This window comes from Elephantulus edwardii, unplaced genomic scaffold (genome assembly GCF_000299155.1).
Source record: "Elephantulus edwardii isolate Elephantulus edwardi_28Jun2011 unplaced genomic scaffold, EleEdw1.0 scaffold00008, whole genome shotgun sequence".
NCBI classification, from domain to species: Eukaryota; Metazoa; Chordata; class Mammalia; order Macroscelidea; family Macroscelididae; genus Elephantulus; species Elephantulus edwardii.
The window spans coordinates 13,269,257-13,287,546 of NW_006399758.1; the positions used below are offsets into that span (position 1 = coordinate 13,269,257).

Consider the following 18,290-nt stretch of genomic DNA (forward strand, 5'->3'; position numbering starts at 1 on the left):
GTTTCATAAAAAGTTTTTAAAAAGGACATTGACAGAGAACTGCCAGAAATAAAGCTGAGTTTAGAAGAGGCCACAGCGCTCAGATATATCATTGCTGATGTCAGATGGATCTTGGTTGAAAGCAAAGAGTACGAGAAGGATGCCTGCTTGTGTTTTATTGACTATACAAAGGCATTTGATTGTATGTTTCACAACAGTGTGTGGCTAACATTGAGAAGAAGGAAATAACAGAACACTTGATTGTGCTCATGCAAAATCTATACCTATACCTACCTATATGCTTCAATCTCTATCACTCGAGAGACTGGACTTTATGGAGAAAAATGTGGTTTCAGGGATTGGAAGATTCTTCAACGACTTGCGTTAGTAGATGACACAACCTTGTCTGCAGAAACTGAGGAGGACTTGAAGTGTTTACTGCAGCTGACAGACTGCAGCCTTCAAAATGGATTGTATCTCAACATCAAGAAAACACAAATCCTCACCACTGAGCCAACAAGCATCATGATGCATGGAGCAACTATTGGAATTATCAACAATTCCATCTTCCTTGGATCCACACTCAATATTCTTAGTATCAGCAGTCAAGAAATCAAAAAGACATGATGCATTAGGAAAGTCTGCTGTGGAGGGCCTCTCCAAAGTACCAAAGAGCAATGATACCAGTTTGAAGACCAAGGTGCAAGTCATTTTTTTCCCCAATTACTTGCTTCCAATTTACTTCCAATTACAGTGAATAAGGATAACAGAAGAATTGATTTCTGATTGTTATGTTGGAGAAGAGTACTGAATATCCCATGGACTGCCAATAGAACAAACACGTATGTCTTGGAGAAAGTGCAGCCAAGGTGACATCTGGAGATAAGGATGATGAAGCTTCATCTCCCGTATTTTGAGCATGTTGTTAGAAGGAGCTAGTCTTTGGAGGAGGATATCATGCTTGGAAAGGTGAAGGGTCAGCAAAAGAGTAAGACCCTCAATGAGATGGATTCAGTGAGATGGATTTACACTATGACTCTAACAGGCTCAAGTATATCAGAGATGAAAAGGATGGTACAGAATAGGGCTATCCATTGTTCATGGGATTGCTGTGAGTCATAGTTGACTGGAAGACACCTAACAGTAGCAACAACAGCAGTATTTACATGTATATTGTTTACTTATAAACCAAGATATTATTTGGGTTAAAGTTGACCACTGGGAGTGTCTTCAGCTCCAAGTTTATGATGTTCCCTTTGGCTCCTTTCCAATAGAAGATTCCTGCACTCTTCCTCAGCCATTGACCATTCACTGCTTTTTTTGTTGTTTAATTACAATTGGTTAATGGAACTAACTACATTATCTGGGCACTTCCATATAGCAGTGCCTTGTCTCACATGGTTCACCCTTATCAGTTATCAGCTGGCCCCTGTGCTGTCCTTAAGATACCATGAGCTAGCTAGTTTCTCTCCCCGAACCTTTCTATTTGCTGTCATACTACCAGGAGCATCTTTTCTTCTTTATGTATCTCATTTGGCTTTAAAATAAAATGGTACTATTATCTGAAATACACTGTCCTCTCTCCTTCATGAGTTGTATGAGACTGAGTCTGCTCATCTCACTGTTGTATTTGCCATAAATAGAGTGTTTACTTATATTCAAAGTGACTTCATTCTTTATATTGGTCCACCTTCATTTGAATGGATGTTTTTCTTTAACAAACATCCCACTGGCTTTTTATCAACATCTTACTTTTCCTAACAGTGCTGTAATATAAACTTTCTTGAATATGAGAATACAAGTATGTGCCTGTGTGTTTAAGAACTTTGTGGTGAAATTACTGGGTTAATTGTGAAATTCCGAGTTTACTGTTTTACTACACTATTCCTGAGTTTCTCTTTAGACAGATTTACTAATTTGCACTCTTACTTCTGCAGAATGTTTTCTTCCCTTCCCTACATATTCACTAACATAGTGTGCTATCATCGATCTTAATAATATGTCAACCTAGTAAGTGAAAAAAAAATTAACTTGCATTGATCAGGATGTGATTGAACATGCATTCATAAAACCACTGCATTTCCTTTCTTGTTATCTGTTCATTACACTCCAGTAATTTTTCTCTTTTCATTCACTCTTGCACATTTTCCTCCCTCCCCCACCCAGTCCTCTTTGTAATGCAGTTTTGGATCGTTGTCATATACAGTTCAGTAATTTTTCAATTGTTGACTTTTTCTTATTGATTTGCAAGGCTGTTTACATTAAAAGGAACTACGTTGTAGTGAATCATCAAGTCAGAATCAATCCATAGCTGACCCCCTAGCCAGTTTTCAGAGGCAGTAAACTGAACAGAAGTTGATTGCCCATCTTTCTCCTGAGGAACAGGTGGTGGATTCTAAGCACACACCTTTGGGTTAGCAATGTAGCTCCTTACCACCAGAACTCCCTTACACATTTGCAGGACTGCTTATATTAAAGCCAACCATAGGTTTCACAAATCCTCCCCCCCCCCTCCCCGTTTCCCCTGGTCTTTTATTGATGCCTTCGAGTTGTGGTGCTGGAGAAGAGTCATACCACGGACTGCCAAGAAAACATGTAAGTCTGTGAGAGGGTGAAACCAAGTCTCTTCAGGGAGGCTAGGATTTTGAAGCTCCGCCTCACTTTGGACACATGGCCAGGATAGATTGGTCCTTAGAGAAGGACATCATGCTCGGAAGGGTGGTTGGACAGTGCAGGAGAGGGAGACCCCAGAAGAGCTGGATTTAGACAGTGACTGAGGCAATGGGGGTTGGTGTCAGAATTAAGTGAGACTGGCTCAGGACAGGGCAGGGTTCGGAGATGCTGTACTTAGGGTTGATAAGCATCGCAGGTGACTCAATAGATAACATTCTATGACAAGTCTGGAAGCAGGAGTGACATCCACTTCCTAAACAATATGCTTCCAGAAACTTTATTAACTTTGACAAAGGTCAATATTTGTAGAGGAGCTTCAGGCCTTTTGTTCATAGGGTCGCTGAGTCATACTTGATTCAGAGCAATCAACAACACGTGTGTAAAGAAAGTTTGATTTTTATGAGTTTGGAATTATCATTTTTTTAAACAAGAAGTTTTAAATATTGTGTCATGTTTAAAGTAACTTTATCCATAAGGGAGTATGAGGTGGTTTTTGAAACCTATTTCTTGGAAATTATGTACAGGATATGTAGATTAATGTCTCTGCTGAAAGTGACCAATAATGCTGAAAAAGGGCAACATGGAGAAAAATGGGCAGTCAGCACTTGTGAAAATTATAGTCTCAGAAACCCTGCTGGAGGGTCACTTATGAGTTGGTTCGTTGGTTCCCACTAAATAGCAATGTGGGGAGGCGGGGTGGAGAGAGAGAGAGATACCTATTTTCTTAAAAATTTTAAAAAGCTTGGGCTGAGAAGCCAGCAAAGCACAAGTTGGCCTTCTTCCTGGGGGGTGGGGGTGGAGGGGGCATGGTAGTATTTTCTGATCCAAGTGAACATGAATTTTGGTCTTGATAGTATCCATGGCCCATGAGATAGAGAGGTCAAACCCCGGGGTTTCTCATGGTGAGCAGTTTTCAGACTTTACTGGAATCCTAAAATACGATTTTCCAAAGGAGAATTGGCTTGCACAATGGTTAAACACTTGACATCTAGCCAAAAAGCTGGTGGCCAGGTCTTCCAAGTCTCTTGGCATAGATTAATGAGCATTTCCAGGATTGCATCTGTCCTAAATTAGCATATAATATACAAGGGCTATTTCCGGGCTTTGTTCTTTTGCTTGAATCATTTCTGTACCAATACTGTACAATATGAATTCATTCAACTTCATGTTTTGTTAAAGTCTACATTTAATAGAAATTTGTTACCCACTGTTGTGTATTTTACCTTCTAAGTGCATACTACTTTTTAGATTTTGCTTGAGCTATAATGAACTTTGGGAGGAATGGCTTTTAAATTATTGGAAATGTTCAAATACTCCTCAATTCATGACATGTCACTTACTTTTATGTTTCAGTAGTATTGCTTTCATCACAAATCTTATCCTTGTGTAATCTTCAAAGTCATCATGGTATTTTATTATTGTGAATATGTTTAAAGATGTTTTTGAAATAGCATTTTAACAATTGCTTATTGGTGTAGATGAAAGCTCCCCTGTTCGTTTAAACCAGAGCAGTGCCATCCTGATTTCAAGGATGCAAATCTGCCCACCCACCCCATACAGCAGCTGGTGGACTTAACTACTGACATCTTGATTAGTGGCCTGATGTATATTACCACTACACCCCCAGGCCTCTAGATTATGGATGTGACCAGTAAGAACTCATTTTGTATATTTGTCTTACAGAGTTTTATTCATTCATTCATTCAGTTGATTCATTTAAGTTTTTTCCTATAGATGGTTAAATCAGCTGAGAATTTGTTTTTTTTTCTGTTTTAGTATTAAATCTTATTCACAGGCGTGGTGAGCCTCATATTCTTTTTTTTTGTTGTTTCTTTACCAAGAAAGATGTTCTACTGGGTTTGTTATCTATTTTTGCTAGACGTTTTCTCATGAATATGTGCTAAAATTAATCCTTTGAAAAATTTATCAAATGATAGCTAGTACGTTTTTTTATTGGTTCTCTCCCTTTAAATCTAATGTAACCATAGGCACTGATTTTTGTTTTGTTTTTGGAACCGTATTTACTAACATTACATATAGTTTGTGACTTGGGTTTACTTTCACCATATAAAATACTATGGCTACTTGTTAGAAATAGTTTGTGTCATTTAAAACCAAACCCAACTCAACCCTTTGCCTTAATTCTGACTCCCGGAGGCCCGTCTCTGGGCCTTGGAGGCCATGCATCTTTCCAGGAGACTCCCCATCTGCCGCCTGCAGAGTGCCTGGTGGAGTCCAACCCCTGACTTTGTTAGCAGCTCCACATGTAACACTACTGTGCTACCTGGGACTCCTTTTAATGAATAATAATGTAACTGTAAAAAGGTAGTCTATGGAAGTCAGCAAGAAGTTTCATTATTGCCCTAAGTGTTTTTGGATATCCAGGGATGGGACATGGATCTAGGTTGTGCTTGTGTTTGTCATTAAGCTCTTAGAGAATCTTAAACAAGATAAACTTTTCAGTTTCAAACGGAAAAATCTATAAAATGGGAGAGAATGCAAGGCAATTAAGAATGTTAAAGCTGTGTTAAAGATGCATGATATAGACCTGTGCCAAATTTTAAGCATGTGAATAGTGTCTATAGCCATGTAAAGAAATTAAGGTACTTTTAAGATGCAATTATGATGCTAAAATATAACACACTGAATTCTCCAAAGGCACAAATATTGCATATTAGATTATTTATAAGGTACGAAAAGTAGCTGCTGAGACTGTTTTATGTACAGCTGAAAACCTCACGGGATATGGCTGGTTGATCTGAGAGTTTAGGGTCATGGTTTCCTGGGTCATTCCAGTTAAATGGTCTAATAACATATTTAGTGTCACTGTTCTCTTAGGCACTGTACCTAGGAATTAAAAGCATGCAAACTGGTCATCCAAGGCAGGACTGTTCCCTATCTGCCAGGAACGAAAGCCAAACAGGATGGATGTATTTGCTAATTGCTTCCATGAACAACTTCCTCCTTTGCCCTAAGACCAGTAGAAGTGGATAGAACCTGATGACCACTACTGAACATTTTCATCAAAGATTTCATAGAAGAATTCTGATTAAAAGAAAAAAAAAATGCAGAACAGAATTGAGTACTCTCATGGATGGCAGACTTGGTGGCAGGATGAACTATTGCCTTGAGATAAGCTTTAAACCAAAAAACCTGCCCTGAGGTCTTAAACAACAGCTTAGCTTAAAGAAAGAATAGATGCCTTAAGCATAAGGCTCTTTTAAGAATCTTATCAGCTTGACAACAGGACTCTAAAGAGGGACAGGGACAAGAGGAGGTAAAGAAATCATGTTAATGGAGGATGAATAACTTAGACATGGAGGGTGACAATGGCTGCAAAACTCGGAAGAATGTAACCAATATCACTAATTGGTAAATGCAGAAATGGCTGAGTTGGGGCATGTTTTCGCGGTGTATATTCTCAACAACAAGAAAATAAATTACATTAAAAAAATACCTCTAAAGCCATGTAAAACCCGAAGGCATTAAAATTTATTAAATGATGCAATAACAACAGGATTCTTTATTTACAATAGCATTATTTAACATCAAATAAGCAAATAGCATCAGCAAAGCAATATTAACTTGCATAAATGTATTTAAAATTTCTCTGAATATATCTACCTTTGCATAAACTGCTCACACTAGAAATACAAACATCAATGCAGGTGAACAAAGTGATGTTCAGAGTCAACTCCATTTTGAAAATAAATCACAACCTGAAACACTGTAAGCTTTCTCCTGAAGAACCATAGTTAATATATTGCTTAATTTTACCCTTGTATAATCTTTTCATATACACACATCTCAGATGCAACTTCATGAGGAACTGTACAAATAAAACCCACAAATGACAAAGGAAAAAAAAAGACAGTTAAATGCTTGAAGAAATGTAGCATTGTCACTGCTCAACAACATAAGGGTTAAATGATGATGCACTTATTCAAAAATTGTACACAATTCACTATACAAATATAATACATCGGACAGCTATGTAGGAATATACAAGACTTAAAAACAGATCTAAGGCATTATGCTAGATTTTAGCATTTTGAGGTTCTTGCACATAGCTTTTACCTGTAGTAAGAAACTTAAAAGATTTTGTTTTAGTCTATAAAGAAACACCAGGGAGAAAATTCTAATTAAAATCGAAGCCACTACAGTAATTTTCTTTTGTGCAGAGAATGCTTTGCTCTTAGGCAGCATACTACCATACAAATACTAGAAAATTTTAAATTCACACCAACAATTAATGGCTTAAGTTGCATTTCAAAATTGATTGTGTATCTTTGGGTTCTGCAAGTGGATCTGTGCCACCCATTTCATGTGTTTAAGCCCATATGAACTCCATTTTTAAACGCAGGTTAAAAATTGCATTATATAAACTGCAAAAACATTGCTTTCAATTATTACAGGCCTTAAAGAGATACACAGGGGGGATGGGAGGCATTTTAGTCTTTGAATCAAACGAATTCATTGTAGTAAAACAGCTCACTTCACTTTTAAACTTACCACATTACATGAACACTTAAATGAGTTTTACAACCAAGTTAATGTATGTATACTTTCACATTATGCGTTTTTCACATTTAGTAATATAAGTAAAACACTGATTATTTGTCTATTAAACAAAAACCAAGTACTCAGTCTAACAAATTTATTGTGTACAGCATGAGAAATACTGATAATGAAGGGAATTGATTTGGCTTTTGCTTCTACAGTGATCAATATGATCAGAGAATTCCTTCACTTACTTTTCTTCTCCTAATTGGATGTAAAGCAAAACCCATTACCTGATCTGAGCCATAAGGGAGCCTATAATCGCTTTTCCTTCACAACAGTAATGATCAGGTCTGGAGATCTGTTTGAATTGGGGTTGATGGTGAAACATGGATGGATAAACAACAGATATTTTGGGACAGTGTTAAAAGAGAAAAGGGACTTAAAACTCAAGACAAAACAAAACCAGCTTAAACTCCATTGCTCTTTTGTGCTATTGTAAAGTCTTTTAAATTAACTGATTTCTGAAAAAAAATTTAAATCTGGTCAGGTTAAACTGTGTGTGATCCAAGTCTCATTATACCAGTGAGGTCATGGAGTTCCGGGCCAACATCTGCTCGTTTTTTTCCATCACAGTCAGGCAACCCAATGGTTTGGCTGAGAAAGTAGAGCCGTTTGAGTGGGACGTATGAACTGGTGGCCTCTAAGAAGTGCTGTTCCTTGGCCACCTCCCTGTATTGAGATCCCTCTCAAGTGGGAAAAATATCGAAATGCAAATTTCCAGAAAATGTCTTTAGTATGGAGCAACACTTTCAGACTGTCTATTCATCACTTATCTTTGGGTTATATCTCTTTCTATACTTCCATAATCTGTATGTATAGGGAGAGATATAGATATAAATAGGGGTAGTTTGTACATTTTTCACCCTGCCACGAAACAAACAAACAAACAAACAAACAAACAAATTTCAAGGAAAAACCTCTCTGTTCCTAAAAAGCCTGGCTAATGAGATATTATAAAATGCTTTGCTTTTAGACATCAAAAAGACATCATTTGGAAATTTAGGTAAGAAAGTATGTGTATTAGTGGTTGGGGAGAAATAGCTCAAAAAAGGTCATCAGCTTCTTAGTATTGCAGTTGTCAGAAACTGATGCCAATTCATAAAAGATTATTCCCCTACCAGAGTGGGCAAGAAAAACAACCAGAAAAGTGACCTGCTGAGTAACATGTAGTCTTTCTAAGGTTCATTAAGAAAGAATATAAACATATAAAAATCAAGAATTGGTTCCTACAGCGGCTGCATATCATATAGATTAATGATTTATGAGCAGAATCACGAGGTTTAGAAAATAAAAAGTCTTAAGTCTACAAATTAGGTCTAATCAAGGCATTGAGATCCTTTACAAAACATCTTTAGGAGACATTGCTATGAAGATATCTAATTTAATACTGAAGTACCTCATTTTTTTAGTCAATTCCACAATATGTATACCTCACAAAAATTATACAATTAAAACACTTAAGTTCTCAACTTAAATTATTGCTTGTTTACATATAAATTGGATTTTATGTACCTTACAAAACTTCGGCTTAGCACTGCTAAAAAACAAAATAAAAAACACATGATGATGGTCAAATCTGTAGTGATATCTGCTGTAAATTTTAAACACACTAGTATTTTCTCCCGTTTTGTAGGCCAGAGTTGCTTGGGGAACAGAATAAATATGTTTCCAGAGCAGGTATCCTTAGCTTGATCAGTATCAAGTCCTAACTTTGCTCTTCTCCGTGCAGTAAATGCATTTTTCCGAAACGCAATAGTTAACAAACTGATAAGTGGCTAGCAAAACATTTAAGGAAATAAAGGGCTTACCTGGTTTCTGTACACATATTACTTTACAACAGTGAATGAAAGTGGAGAGAAATGAGGAAGCCAGAGATGTGGAAAGTTAAGAAGTAGCCTGGCTAGCTGGGGAAAGGGAGATGCTGTTTTGTGTGAAACAATTTAATGGCCACATAATTTGGATGAAAAATGTTTCTTCTTGATTCACGGGTTAGGTGAACTAGTTTGGCTTTCTTTGAAGAAGAAAAAAGGAAACAATAGTTGTTAACAGTAACAGCCCTAACAGACTCCTTTTCATTTGTTCAATAACTGGAAATGCTTTCTATTCTTTAAAGAGCTTTCTATGAAGACAATATGTGACTTTACTGGTCTCCATTTACTGGGTACTTGAGTCCTTGGGCACTGTCTGTGGTGCCTGCTCTGCCTTTATCCAAACTAAATGCAGGCGTTCTCTTAAAACACTTGAAGATTTTAATTTTTAAATTTTTCCCCCTTCCCAGATAAAATCTTACTCTCTTGTACTTGAATGAATAGCCAGAGAAAACAAAGCAAGAAACCAGTGTCTGGAAGCAAAGAGGAAGAGAACAAGAACATGGGTGTTTTCCTTAAATACATACATACATTCAATCTGACATGGGTATGAAATTTGCCTGTCAACATTTACTTTGCAGGAGAGATCTAAGTTGCACTAAGGTGAATGCAGTGAACAGACTGAGCAACTGTCTGGACGTGAGCTTCAGACTGTCAAGAGAAGAGGCAGCTTCTCCCGCACAGCGGCGAGTACTCCGAGCTGGCGCAGAGCTGAGGCCTGGCTTCGGACCGCGCTCTGGCAGAACTGGCTGGCAGGTCAGTGGGTCAGAACAAGTGGATGCAGCTCTCCAGACTGCTAAGTGTTTTGAGTAAGTGAGCCCAGTCAGCTGAAGAAAAGAGGCAACCAGCTACCTTCGGTGTCAGCAGTATTTCTGCAGGAAAATGGAAAGAAACACATGAGCCACCCGAAATCATAAAATCATCCTAAAGCCCTTCCCCAAAACATCAAAATACTGGACTGTTTTAATTGATGCAATTAATGAGGCTTAGCAGGAATGAGTTTTATTTGCTTTTGATGCAGACAGACAGCGACAATTCTAAACATAAACATTTCCAAGAGGATAGGAGGACGTACGAAGATCACTCATGATTTTTCTCTCAGGACCCAGACAAGGACGTGCCTCAGCCATGAATGCAAGTTTAGTCTTTTCTGTTGAGCAGCTGCCGCTTACCTGCTAGCGACCTGCCCAGATGAACAACATTGAGAATTTCTCTATTTAGATGCAGAATTCTAACAAATTAGAGTCATCAGAGAGGCCAAGGAACTCTGATCGTGTCTTCTCTGGAGGCTCAAATCTACTAACTGCACCTTGGGAGATGGGCAATTTCATTCCAAGCAATTTACAGCTTCAGAAAAGATACTGGGAGGGCCAATTATGAGTCAGTTCCAACTTGCTCGCAATGAACTGAGTTGGGTTGTGTAGGAAGATTAAATCTACTGCTGTCAAGGTGGCTCTAACTCACGGAGTGCGTCACCTGGGTTTATGAGCTGTACAACTTTCTGGCAAGAGAGTGCTGATTTTTCTCCCATGGAGTGGCCCACAGAGCCAGAACACTGTACTTTCTTTGGGTTAATAGTAGCCCATTAGGGTCTGTGTTATGCCATAAGGGCCCCTGGAAGGGACAGTCTCCAAATAATCTGCCGGTTTTACAAAGTTCTGGGGAAACTATAGCCAGATCATGAATTCCAGTGGGGAAACAAGTATGACATTAATGCTTGTTCAGGGACATAATACTCCTAAGTGTAAAAAAGAAAACTTAGGAGAACATCTGTGATCATTCTTTCTTTTTTTTTTTTTTAATTTTATTTTACTACTTTTTGTGTGTACCATCAAATCAGATCTGGCTGGTACAGGAGGAGATTGTCCATCCTTCTCCAGCAAAGCATTTGGTGGATATGAACTGGATTATTATTTCTTTCTAGAGAACAGTAGCAAATACGCCTTTCTCTAAAATACAGAGTTGAATAACATATATTGTCCTAGGTTGTGTTAATATGAAGGGTTTATTATGGCAGTACTCCCAGTTCCTTCTGAAATGTGTAAACTGCCCCTCCTCCTAATCCCAGTTATTCCAGGAAGGATTTCTTTCCTGGTCAGGCTTATGAGCCTTTGTGACAGCATTCCTTTGCATAGGCTGACATCAAGAGGTGGGGACTAGCCAGCATCAGGCTGGTAAGACTGAAACCCGACTGCTTGGGAGGGACACTGCCCGGAGATACTGACATCCCAGCTGTGACATGCGGGGGTCACGAACTATTCTGCACCTAATACTATTCCTTGGGGCTGTTGTGAAGATTAAATGACATGATGCCTATAGAGTGTGTAAACAGTTCCTGAGTTATAGTAAACCCACTGTGGTCGAGTCAGAACCAACTCATAGCTGACCCTTCTAGGGCAGCGGAAGAGACTGCCCATCTTTCTCTCTTGGAACCTCAGGCAGATTAAACTGCCAGAAAGGTGTGGCCTTTGCAAATCTCCACCTACCGCACCACCCACATTCCTTCACCAATATTACATCATTATCATAATTAACAAAAAGAAGAAAGAAAATGAAAAAAAAAAAAAAAAGAACGAAAATATGACATAATACATGTATGCAAAACAGAAAAGAATATTTTAAGAAATTCTTACAAAAATGAAAACTCCTTGGGTAAGTAAAATAACTGGCCTTCTCATAAATAATATTTTTGGCACAATCTATAGTTACGTATACTAGCTCTACTTAAATCAAGGTATAACCATAGCCTCTAGATAAACAGGTCAGAAAATCAATTAATAATGACGGATCACATTATTTCTTTTTTTTGATCACAGTATTTCTAGTCTAAAAACGGGTACCAGATTACCAATTAAAACTCTGAAAGAAGTTCCAGCAGCATACTTATTACAGAAATGGAATTACTGTGGATTATTGAAGCCCTGTCTATTCAAACATTGGTCGAATGGTTACAACTGCAATCTAATTTCTAAATCTAATAGAAATTGGTCTTCGCAATCACTTGTTATGCATCAGAGAGTTGGACAATGATCAAGGAGGACAGAAGGAGAATTGATGCCTTTGAGCTATGGTGCTGGAGAAGAGTATTGAGAATACCATGGACTGCTAGGAAAACAAACAGATTTGTCCTGGAAAGGGTTAAACCGGATGGCTCCTTGGAGGCAAGGATTCTGAGGCTCCGTCTAACATACTTTGGACAGGCTGTGAGGAGAGACCGGTCCTTGGAGAAGGACATCATGCTTGGGAGGGTGAAGGGACAGCGCAGGAAAGGCCCTCTATGAGGTGGACTGATACAGTGACTGGGATAATCGGGATGGGAGTGTCAGAGACAGTGTGATTGGCACAGGACAGAGCAGAGTTTAGGGCGGTTGTACATAGGGTCGCTATGAGTAGCAAGCGACTCGACGGCACATAACAACAACAACAACATCTAGGACAATGATTAAAGAATATTTTATATATATTTTATATTTGTCCTTCGGTGACTGCATAACATCCCTCAGATTCACTCACATAATACAGTGTTTCCCAAATTCTTCATTATTCTTTCACACTGCATAGTGTTTCACTATATATAAGTATTGTGTTTGTTTATTCATTCACCCACCAATGAACACCTGGGTAATTTCCACTGTTTTTGTAAAACAGGCAAAACATTGGACCATAGAGTAATCTGCTTTATAGTAGGTAAGTTTTTTCATCTCAAAGGCTCATTGCTGTTGTTGTGTACTGTAGAGTCAGAATCAACCTAGAGCTGACCCTCTGGTGGGTTTTAAGAGGCAGTTATTAGCATGGGAGGAGACTGTCCTTCTCCCATGGAGCAGCCAGTGGGATTCAAATCACGTGCCTTCAGTATTGCAGTAAACCTCCTCACCACGAGGCCACCAGACAAAGGCTCACAGGAGAGAAAAAAAAAAAGACACAAGCAAGTTGACTCCCGCCGATCCTGGCAGGACCAGGAGGCTGTCCGGCTGGCCTGGCCCAGGCAGGGATTCTGAGAGGGACTCCTTCAGAGGTCTATTTCAGGAACCTGTGCTGTGGAGTACAGGCCAAGGCTGGTACAGTGATGGCCCCGAGAACTAGGGGACAGATGTCATCTTGGTGGACTAAAAGGAGGGTAATTTGATTGATGTTGAGTGACACAAGGGAGTCTTGATAGGGAGTTGCACTGCCAACGAAGGATGGGGAATGATGGGCCATCTCCTCCCCTATCATTTATTGCTTTGGAAACCTGCTGAAGGGTCAGCTGTGAGCTAATGCTGACTTGACAACATGAGTTTTGACTTACTGAAAGGTTAGCCATGGGAATCTCTATGTACTTTGTAAGGATGCTAGTCAAGAACATTCTATGGGACATAGTCAGACTTGGGGTGCAGGAACTAGACTAGACATGTTAGCTTAGTTTGACTGTTTTATACTTGTTTAATGTAATTCTAGCCTCCCAAATGTATTGTTATAAATTTTTTTTCCAGTGATACCAATTGCTCAGGCAAGCTCTCTGGTATGTCTGGGTTAAAATGGTTTCCCCCAGGATAACTGGCCATGAGAAGTACAGTCTGAGAAGTACAACCTAGGTTTCACGGTTCTCGTTTTTGCACAGAACCCATCACTTAAGTGGCTGCTCTCTGAGAAAAGGACAGGCAGCAGAGATTCCAACCCTCAGGGAGTATTTCATGATGGAGACATGGGGACATTTCAAATCCCAATCAGTGGCATATCCAGAGAACAAACACAACCAATGAAAAACAGATCTCATTTTCTGTTTGGCATATCTGCTGCTGTAAAGACTCTTTCAAGTCACAGTGACCCTACAACTTTGAAAACTCCATGACGGCAATTCTCCACTGTCTTACCAGATCACTCTGAGTATTATTTAGCCATAAAAGAAGAAATAAAGTTTAGATATATGCTAAAACATGAACGAACCTTAAATGAGTCAGAAAAAAAGGAAACATCATTGTGTGATCTTTATATGAAATACTGTCGAGAACTTTTGTTCATAGGGCCGCTATGAGTCGCCTATGACTTGACAGCACTTAACAACAACAACCACCCAGAATACACAAAGAAATCGACCAAAGTTCATTTGGCTTTACCTGGGACAGGTGGGAGGGGAAAAGGTAAAGAATCGCTTAAGCAATATAGAACTTTCGTTAAGAACGATGAAAAATTTGGGAAGAATAGTAGCTAACTGTAGACAGCATGAAGGATGTCAATAAACAGGGCATGCAAGGATGGCTGAAATGTTTTGTTGTTTATATATATTTCATAATAAAAACAAGAAAGAAAGGAGAGAGAATACACTAACTAGTCATAGGGATTATGTCCCTTATCACAGCAGCCCACTTAACCTGGCTGCGTGCGAAATTGTTCACACTGCAGTTCCTGTAATAATTCTGTGCTGGCCACACAACTGTTCTATTGCTCAAGATCTGGTTGAACATCACATTGCTTTACTTAGAGTAAGTGCTCCAAGTAATAAGTAATACAAGATGCAAGATTGTTACCTACACACAATGAAATTTAGAAAAAGAGAATAGACTTAAGAAATAATTCTTCACATGCAACCATTTTATGCTAGATGAAATTAGAAGATATTTGAAGACCCTCAGTTATTAAAACTAACTTATTGGTTGACAATCTGGCAATGTCAGTTTTGGTCTACAAAAAAGTCATGGTTCACACTTCTTCCATATGCAGGTATTTCTTTGTTCTCTCTTACCCGTGATGCATCTCCCTCTTGCTTAATCATCTCCATTCCAGGCAGCTGGTTTGGGAACAGGTTGCCTCCCCTCAGAGCAGGATCGTTAACCTGGGGGAAGAAGACAGGACAGGGGACCCGTTCAGCCAATGTCCAAAAGTGTACTAGAAAACAAGGGACCATTAGTTTTCCTTTTGGTTTTTAGACATATTTTGAGAGTAGGGACTATATAAAGACAGCTTCATGACTGTCAGAGATCTGATCCATATCTTCTTGAGAAGAATGGAAAAATAGGGAAAAAAATTTTTTTCCATTCAAAAACTGTAATTTATTCCTATTTAAAATAACCTATAAAGGGACTCTGAAAGGCCCAAAGACATCCATGTTTACCACAAGATTATGGCCAGGTGCTGCCTCTTCCTGGCCCATCCTGTACCACTCAATCTAAGTATTTGTAGACTCAGAGTAGATTGTAAGCTTTGGTGTTTCTTCTCTTTCAAAGTGATGGAGTCCCACAACTTCAGTGTCCATGCACAATAGAAAACTAGTGTGTTATTTAAGGCAACTAAAACATTCCCAGGAGTCATTATTAATATTCCCACAATGGAAAACTGGACTTAATCTCCCCAACAAGGTGCCTGGATGATCAGCTGGAGTGAGTATTACCTGACATTAAATGGCTGACCTTCCACAACACAAAGAGCCAAGCACCCTTGGAGGAAATCTTGGAAATATTTTTATTCATGTGAGTCATGTGTTCACTTTTTGGCTGGTTCAAAATTAAACCAATGACTTGCATTTAGGATTATGAAATTGTGAGAGCTTCTGGTATCTTAGCGACTTCAGCAAATGAGTGTATATATCTCAGTCATGCATCTTGTGAATCTGAGCAAGTGTATCATTTGTTAGCATTGATATAATTCTTTACAAACCTTTTTTTTTTTAGAAAATACACATTACACTGCAAATGTGTTTTTTAGGGCTTTTAAACCAACTCTGTTATTAAAAGTGGTTGAAATACGTGCCAAAGTTTTAAACCAATCTGTATCATTAAAGAGTCACCAAATTCTACGTGGGTAAGTTGCTGATGGTAGGAGGTGACGTGGAGTTAACCATGACCCATAGTGACTCTTAGGACCAGCAGACTGAAATCCGGCCCTGTCCTGTTTCACCCTCACAACCTCCACCATGTTCAAGCTCATTATTGCAGTCACTACGTCAATCCATCTCACTGAGGCTTTTCCCACTTTTTGCTCTTTATTTTTCTAAGATTGATGTCTCTTCCAAGGACTGGTGCTTCTTGTTATCAGTGCCAGTGTTTGTGAGACAGTTTAACCAGCCCTGCAACTAAAAATGCAATGGCATGGATCAAGTACACCTTAGTATTTAAATTGACACCCTTGCTCTGTAATACTTTAAAGAAGTCTTTGACAGCAGATTTCCCTAGTGCAACACATCTTTTGATTTGACTGATGCTACTTTGGGTCCTGACTGTTGATCCAAGAAAGATGAAATCGTTGACAACGTCAAGCTTTGCTCTATCATAGAGAACCCAGCTTCTAGAATTATTTGCTCAGAATGCATACTGAATAGGTATTGTTGGTTTAGGCCAGATTTAAGAACGATTACTGTTTCTCAAGTCAACTCAGCTCATTGCCATGGAGATAGAACTGACTCACCGCTGACTCTCCAGTAGGTTTTCAGAGGTTAATTACACTGGTGGACAACTGCCTATCATTTTCCCTTGGAGCTGATAGTGAACATAAACTACCTGCCTTTAGGTTGGCAGAACAATTCCTCAACACCAAGGCCACCAGAGCTCCCTATTATCTCAAATGTTCTGAGTTTCTGCCAGCTAATGAGGCGGGTGAATCATTTCAGTGCTATTTAATACAAAACAGAATTATTTAAAAAGACTGATCAAAACATGATGATATCCATATTACAAAGAAAAAAAAAAAGAATGTGTTTTGCATTATCTCCATCAATTTTCCCAGAAAAGTTTAAATGATTCAGACAGCAAGTAACTTGACATTTGCTTTTCATCTGGTTTTGCATTTAGGGTGAAAAAAAAATCAATTCTTAAAACTGTAAATTTAAAGTAGCATTTTAAAAGACCCTTGAGCAATCAGGAATCCTTTCAAGTATACTGCGTCATTAACAAGTATTTCTATTAATCTCACCAGCACAGGTTAAAATAAGTTGAAAAAACACTCTTTAAAATAAACTGGGAATTGACAGCAGATGTTAAGTAAATGGAAAGATTCATTTAACACAGAAACTGACACCAAGGCGGGCCGCTTACCTGCTCGGGACCCATGGAGGACAGCCCTGATGTAGGCACAGAGGTCACTGAGGTCATGCTGATCTGTCCTGTCATCTGGTTCATGTTGTTCAGACCACTTGAATTGGTCGCCAAGGATACATTGATGTTCATGTTGTTATTGTACATGCTGGTGTTTGCTTGCTGCCCAAAGTGTGGTGGGGACTGCTGGGAAAACATGCTGGAACACAAAAGGAGAAAAGCATGAGCACCAAGGCAGAAAGAGCCTGGCTTTAGGGTGAGGACTGTTTTTCAGGCATTTCCCACAGAATGAAGAAACAAAAGTCGAATAACCCTGGGGTCCAACAGTTAGCAGACTCTGAGACAGGGCACCTCTGAAGCAGTAGGGAAGTGCTTGCTACAGCTGTAGCGACAACCTAGTTCTTCTCTTCTCTCCTGTATCACCTCTGTCAAGGTCTAGAATCCTACATACACTACTTCCATGCCTACCTTTGACAGGCTTATTACTTCTGAATTTTATCACATGTACAATAGGAGATGGTTTCTAGGTTGGTAAATTCCACAGTAGCTTCTGTCATAATATGGGCTGAGTGGTAACTCTTAGGTACCAGTTTTACTCCCAGTGAAAAGGTGCTCTACCAAATGGCTTCTGTTTTTATTAAGCTATGTAAATATTGGTGACTTCTGGCCTAGGAATGGAGTTAAATTGGCTTATTGACCATTTTATTGACTACATCATTAAGCACACAAGAAAACTTTAGAAAAGAGGCAGGTGGTTCATACAAAGAATACCTACTAATAATTTATAGAACAAATACAACAAAATGCTGAGTTACCTGTTTCCACCCATACTGCCCTGCGCCCACCCATTCATGTCTGAGGAGGCCTGATAGGCTGGGTTAGCCGCAGACTGCTGCATCATGGGACTCTGGGTATGCGCCATTCTGGGTGACATCAGAGGACTCTGGGGAGTGGTAGCCCCAGTGAAACCTGCCTCAGGTTGCTGACTTATTCCTTAAAAAAAAGAAACAAACAAAAATTCAAAGACTATTGTTAGCTTTACTAAAGAGAACGAGGAGGAAACAGCACATTTTAATTTCAAATTAGATACACGTATAAACACTTTCAACTACTTGATCATATACTTTATCCATACATTTTCAAAAGACTCCAAGCTTCAACACATACACAAAGAAAAGAAACCCAATGCCCCATCCTTATT

The 18,290-nt window shown here is 39.0% G+C and overlaps 1 protein-coding gene across 1 annotated transcript in view; it reads right to left on the minus strand.

Moving 5' to 3' along the window:
- Positions 1–8,346: 8,346 nt before the first annotated feature.
- The window catches only part of NCOA2 (nuclear receptor coactivator 2), a 348,889-nt gene continuing 338,945 nt past the window's right edge, over positions 8,347–18,290 (minus strand). The window contains exons 20-23 of the mRNA XM_006880449.1: positions 17,905–18,082; positions 17,090–17,288; positions 14,806–14,895; positions 8,347–9,955 (exon numbers count right to left, since the gene is read on the minus strand). Of these exons, the coding sequence (XP_006880511.1) occupies positions 9,944–9,955; positions 14,806–14,895; positions 17,090–17,288; positions 17,905–18,082 (479 nt within the window). The 3' untranslated portion in view covers positions 8,347–9,943. The remainder of the gene's footprint in view (positions 9,956–14,805; positions 14,896–17,089; positions 17,289–17,904; positions 18,083–18,290) is intronic.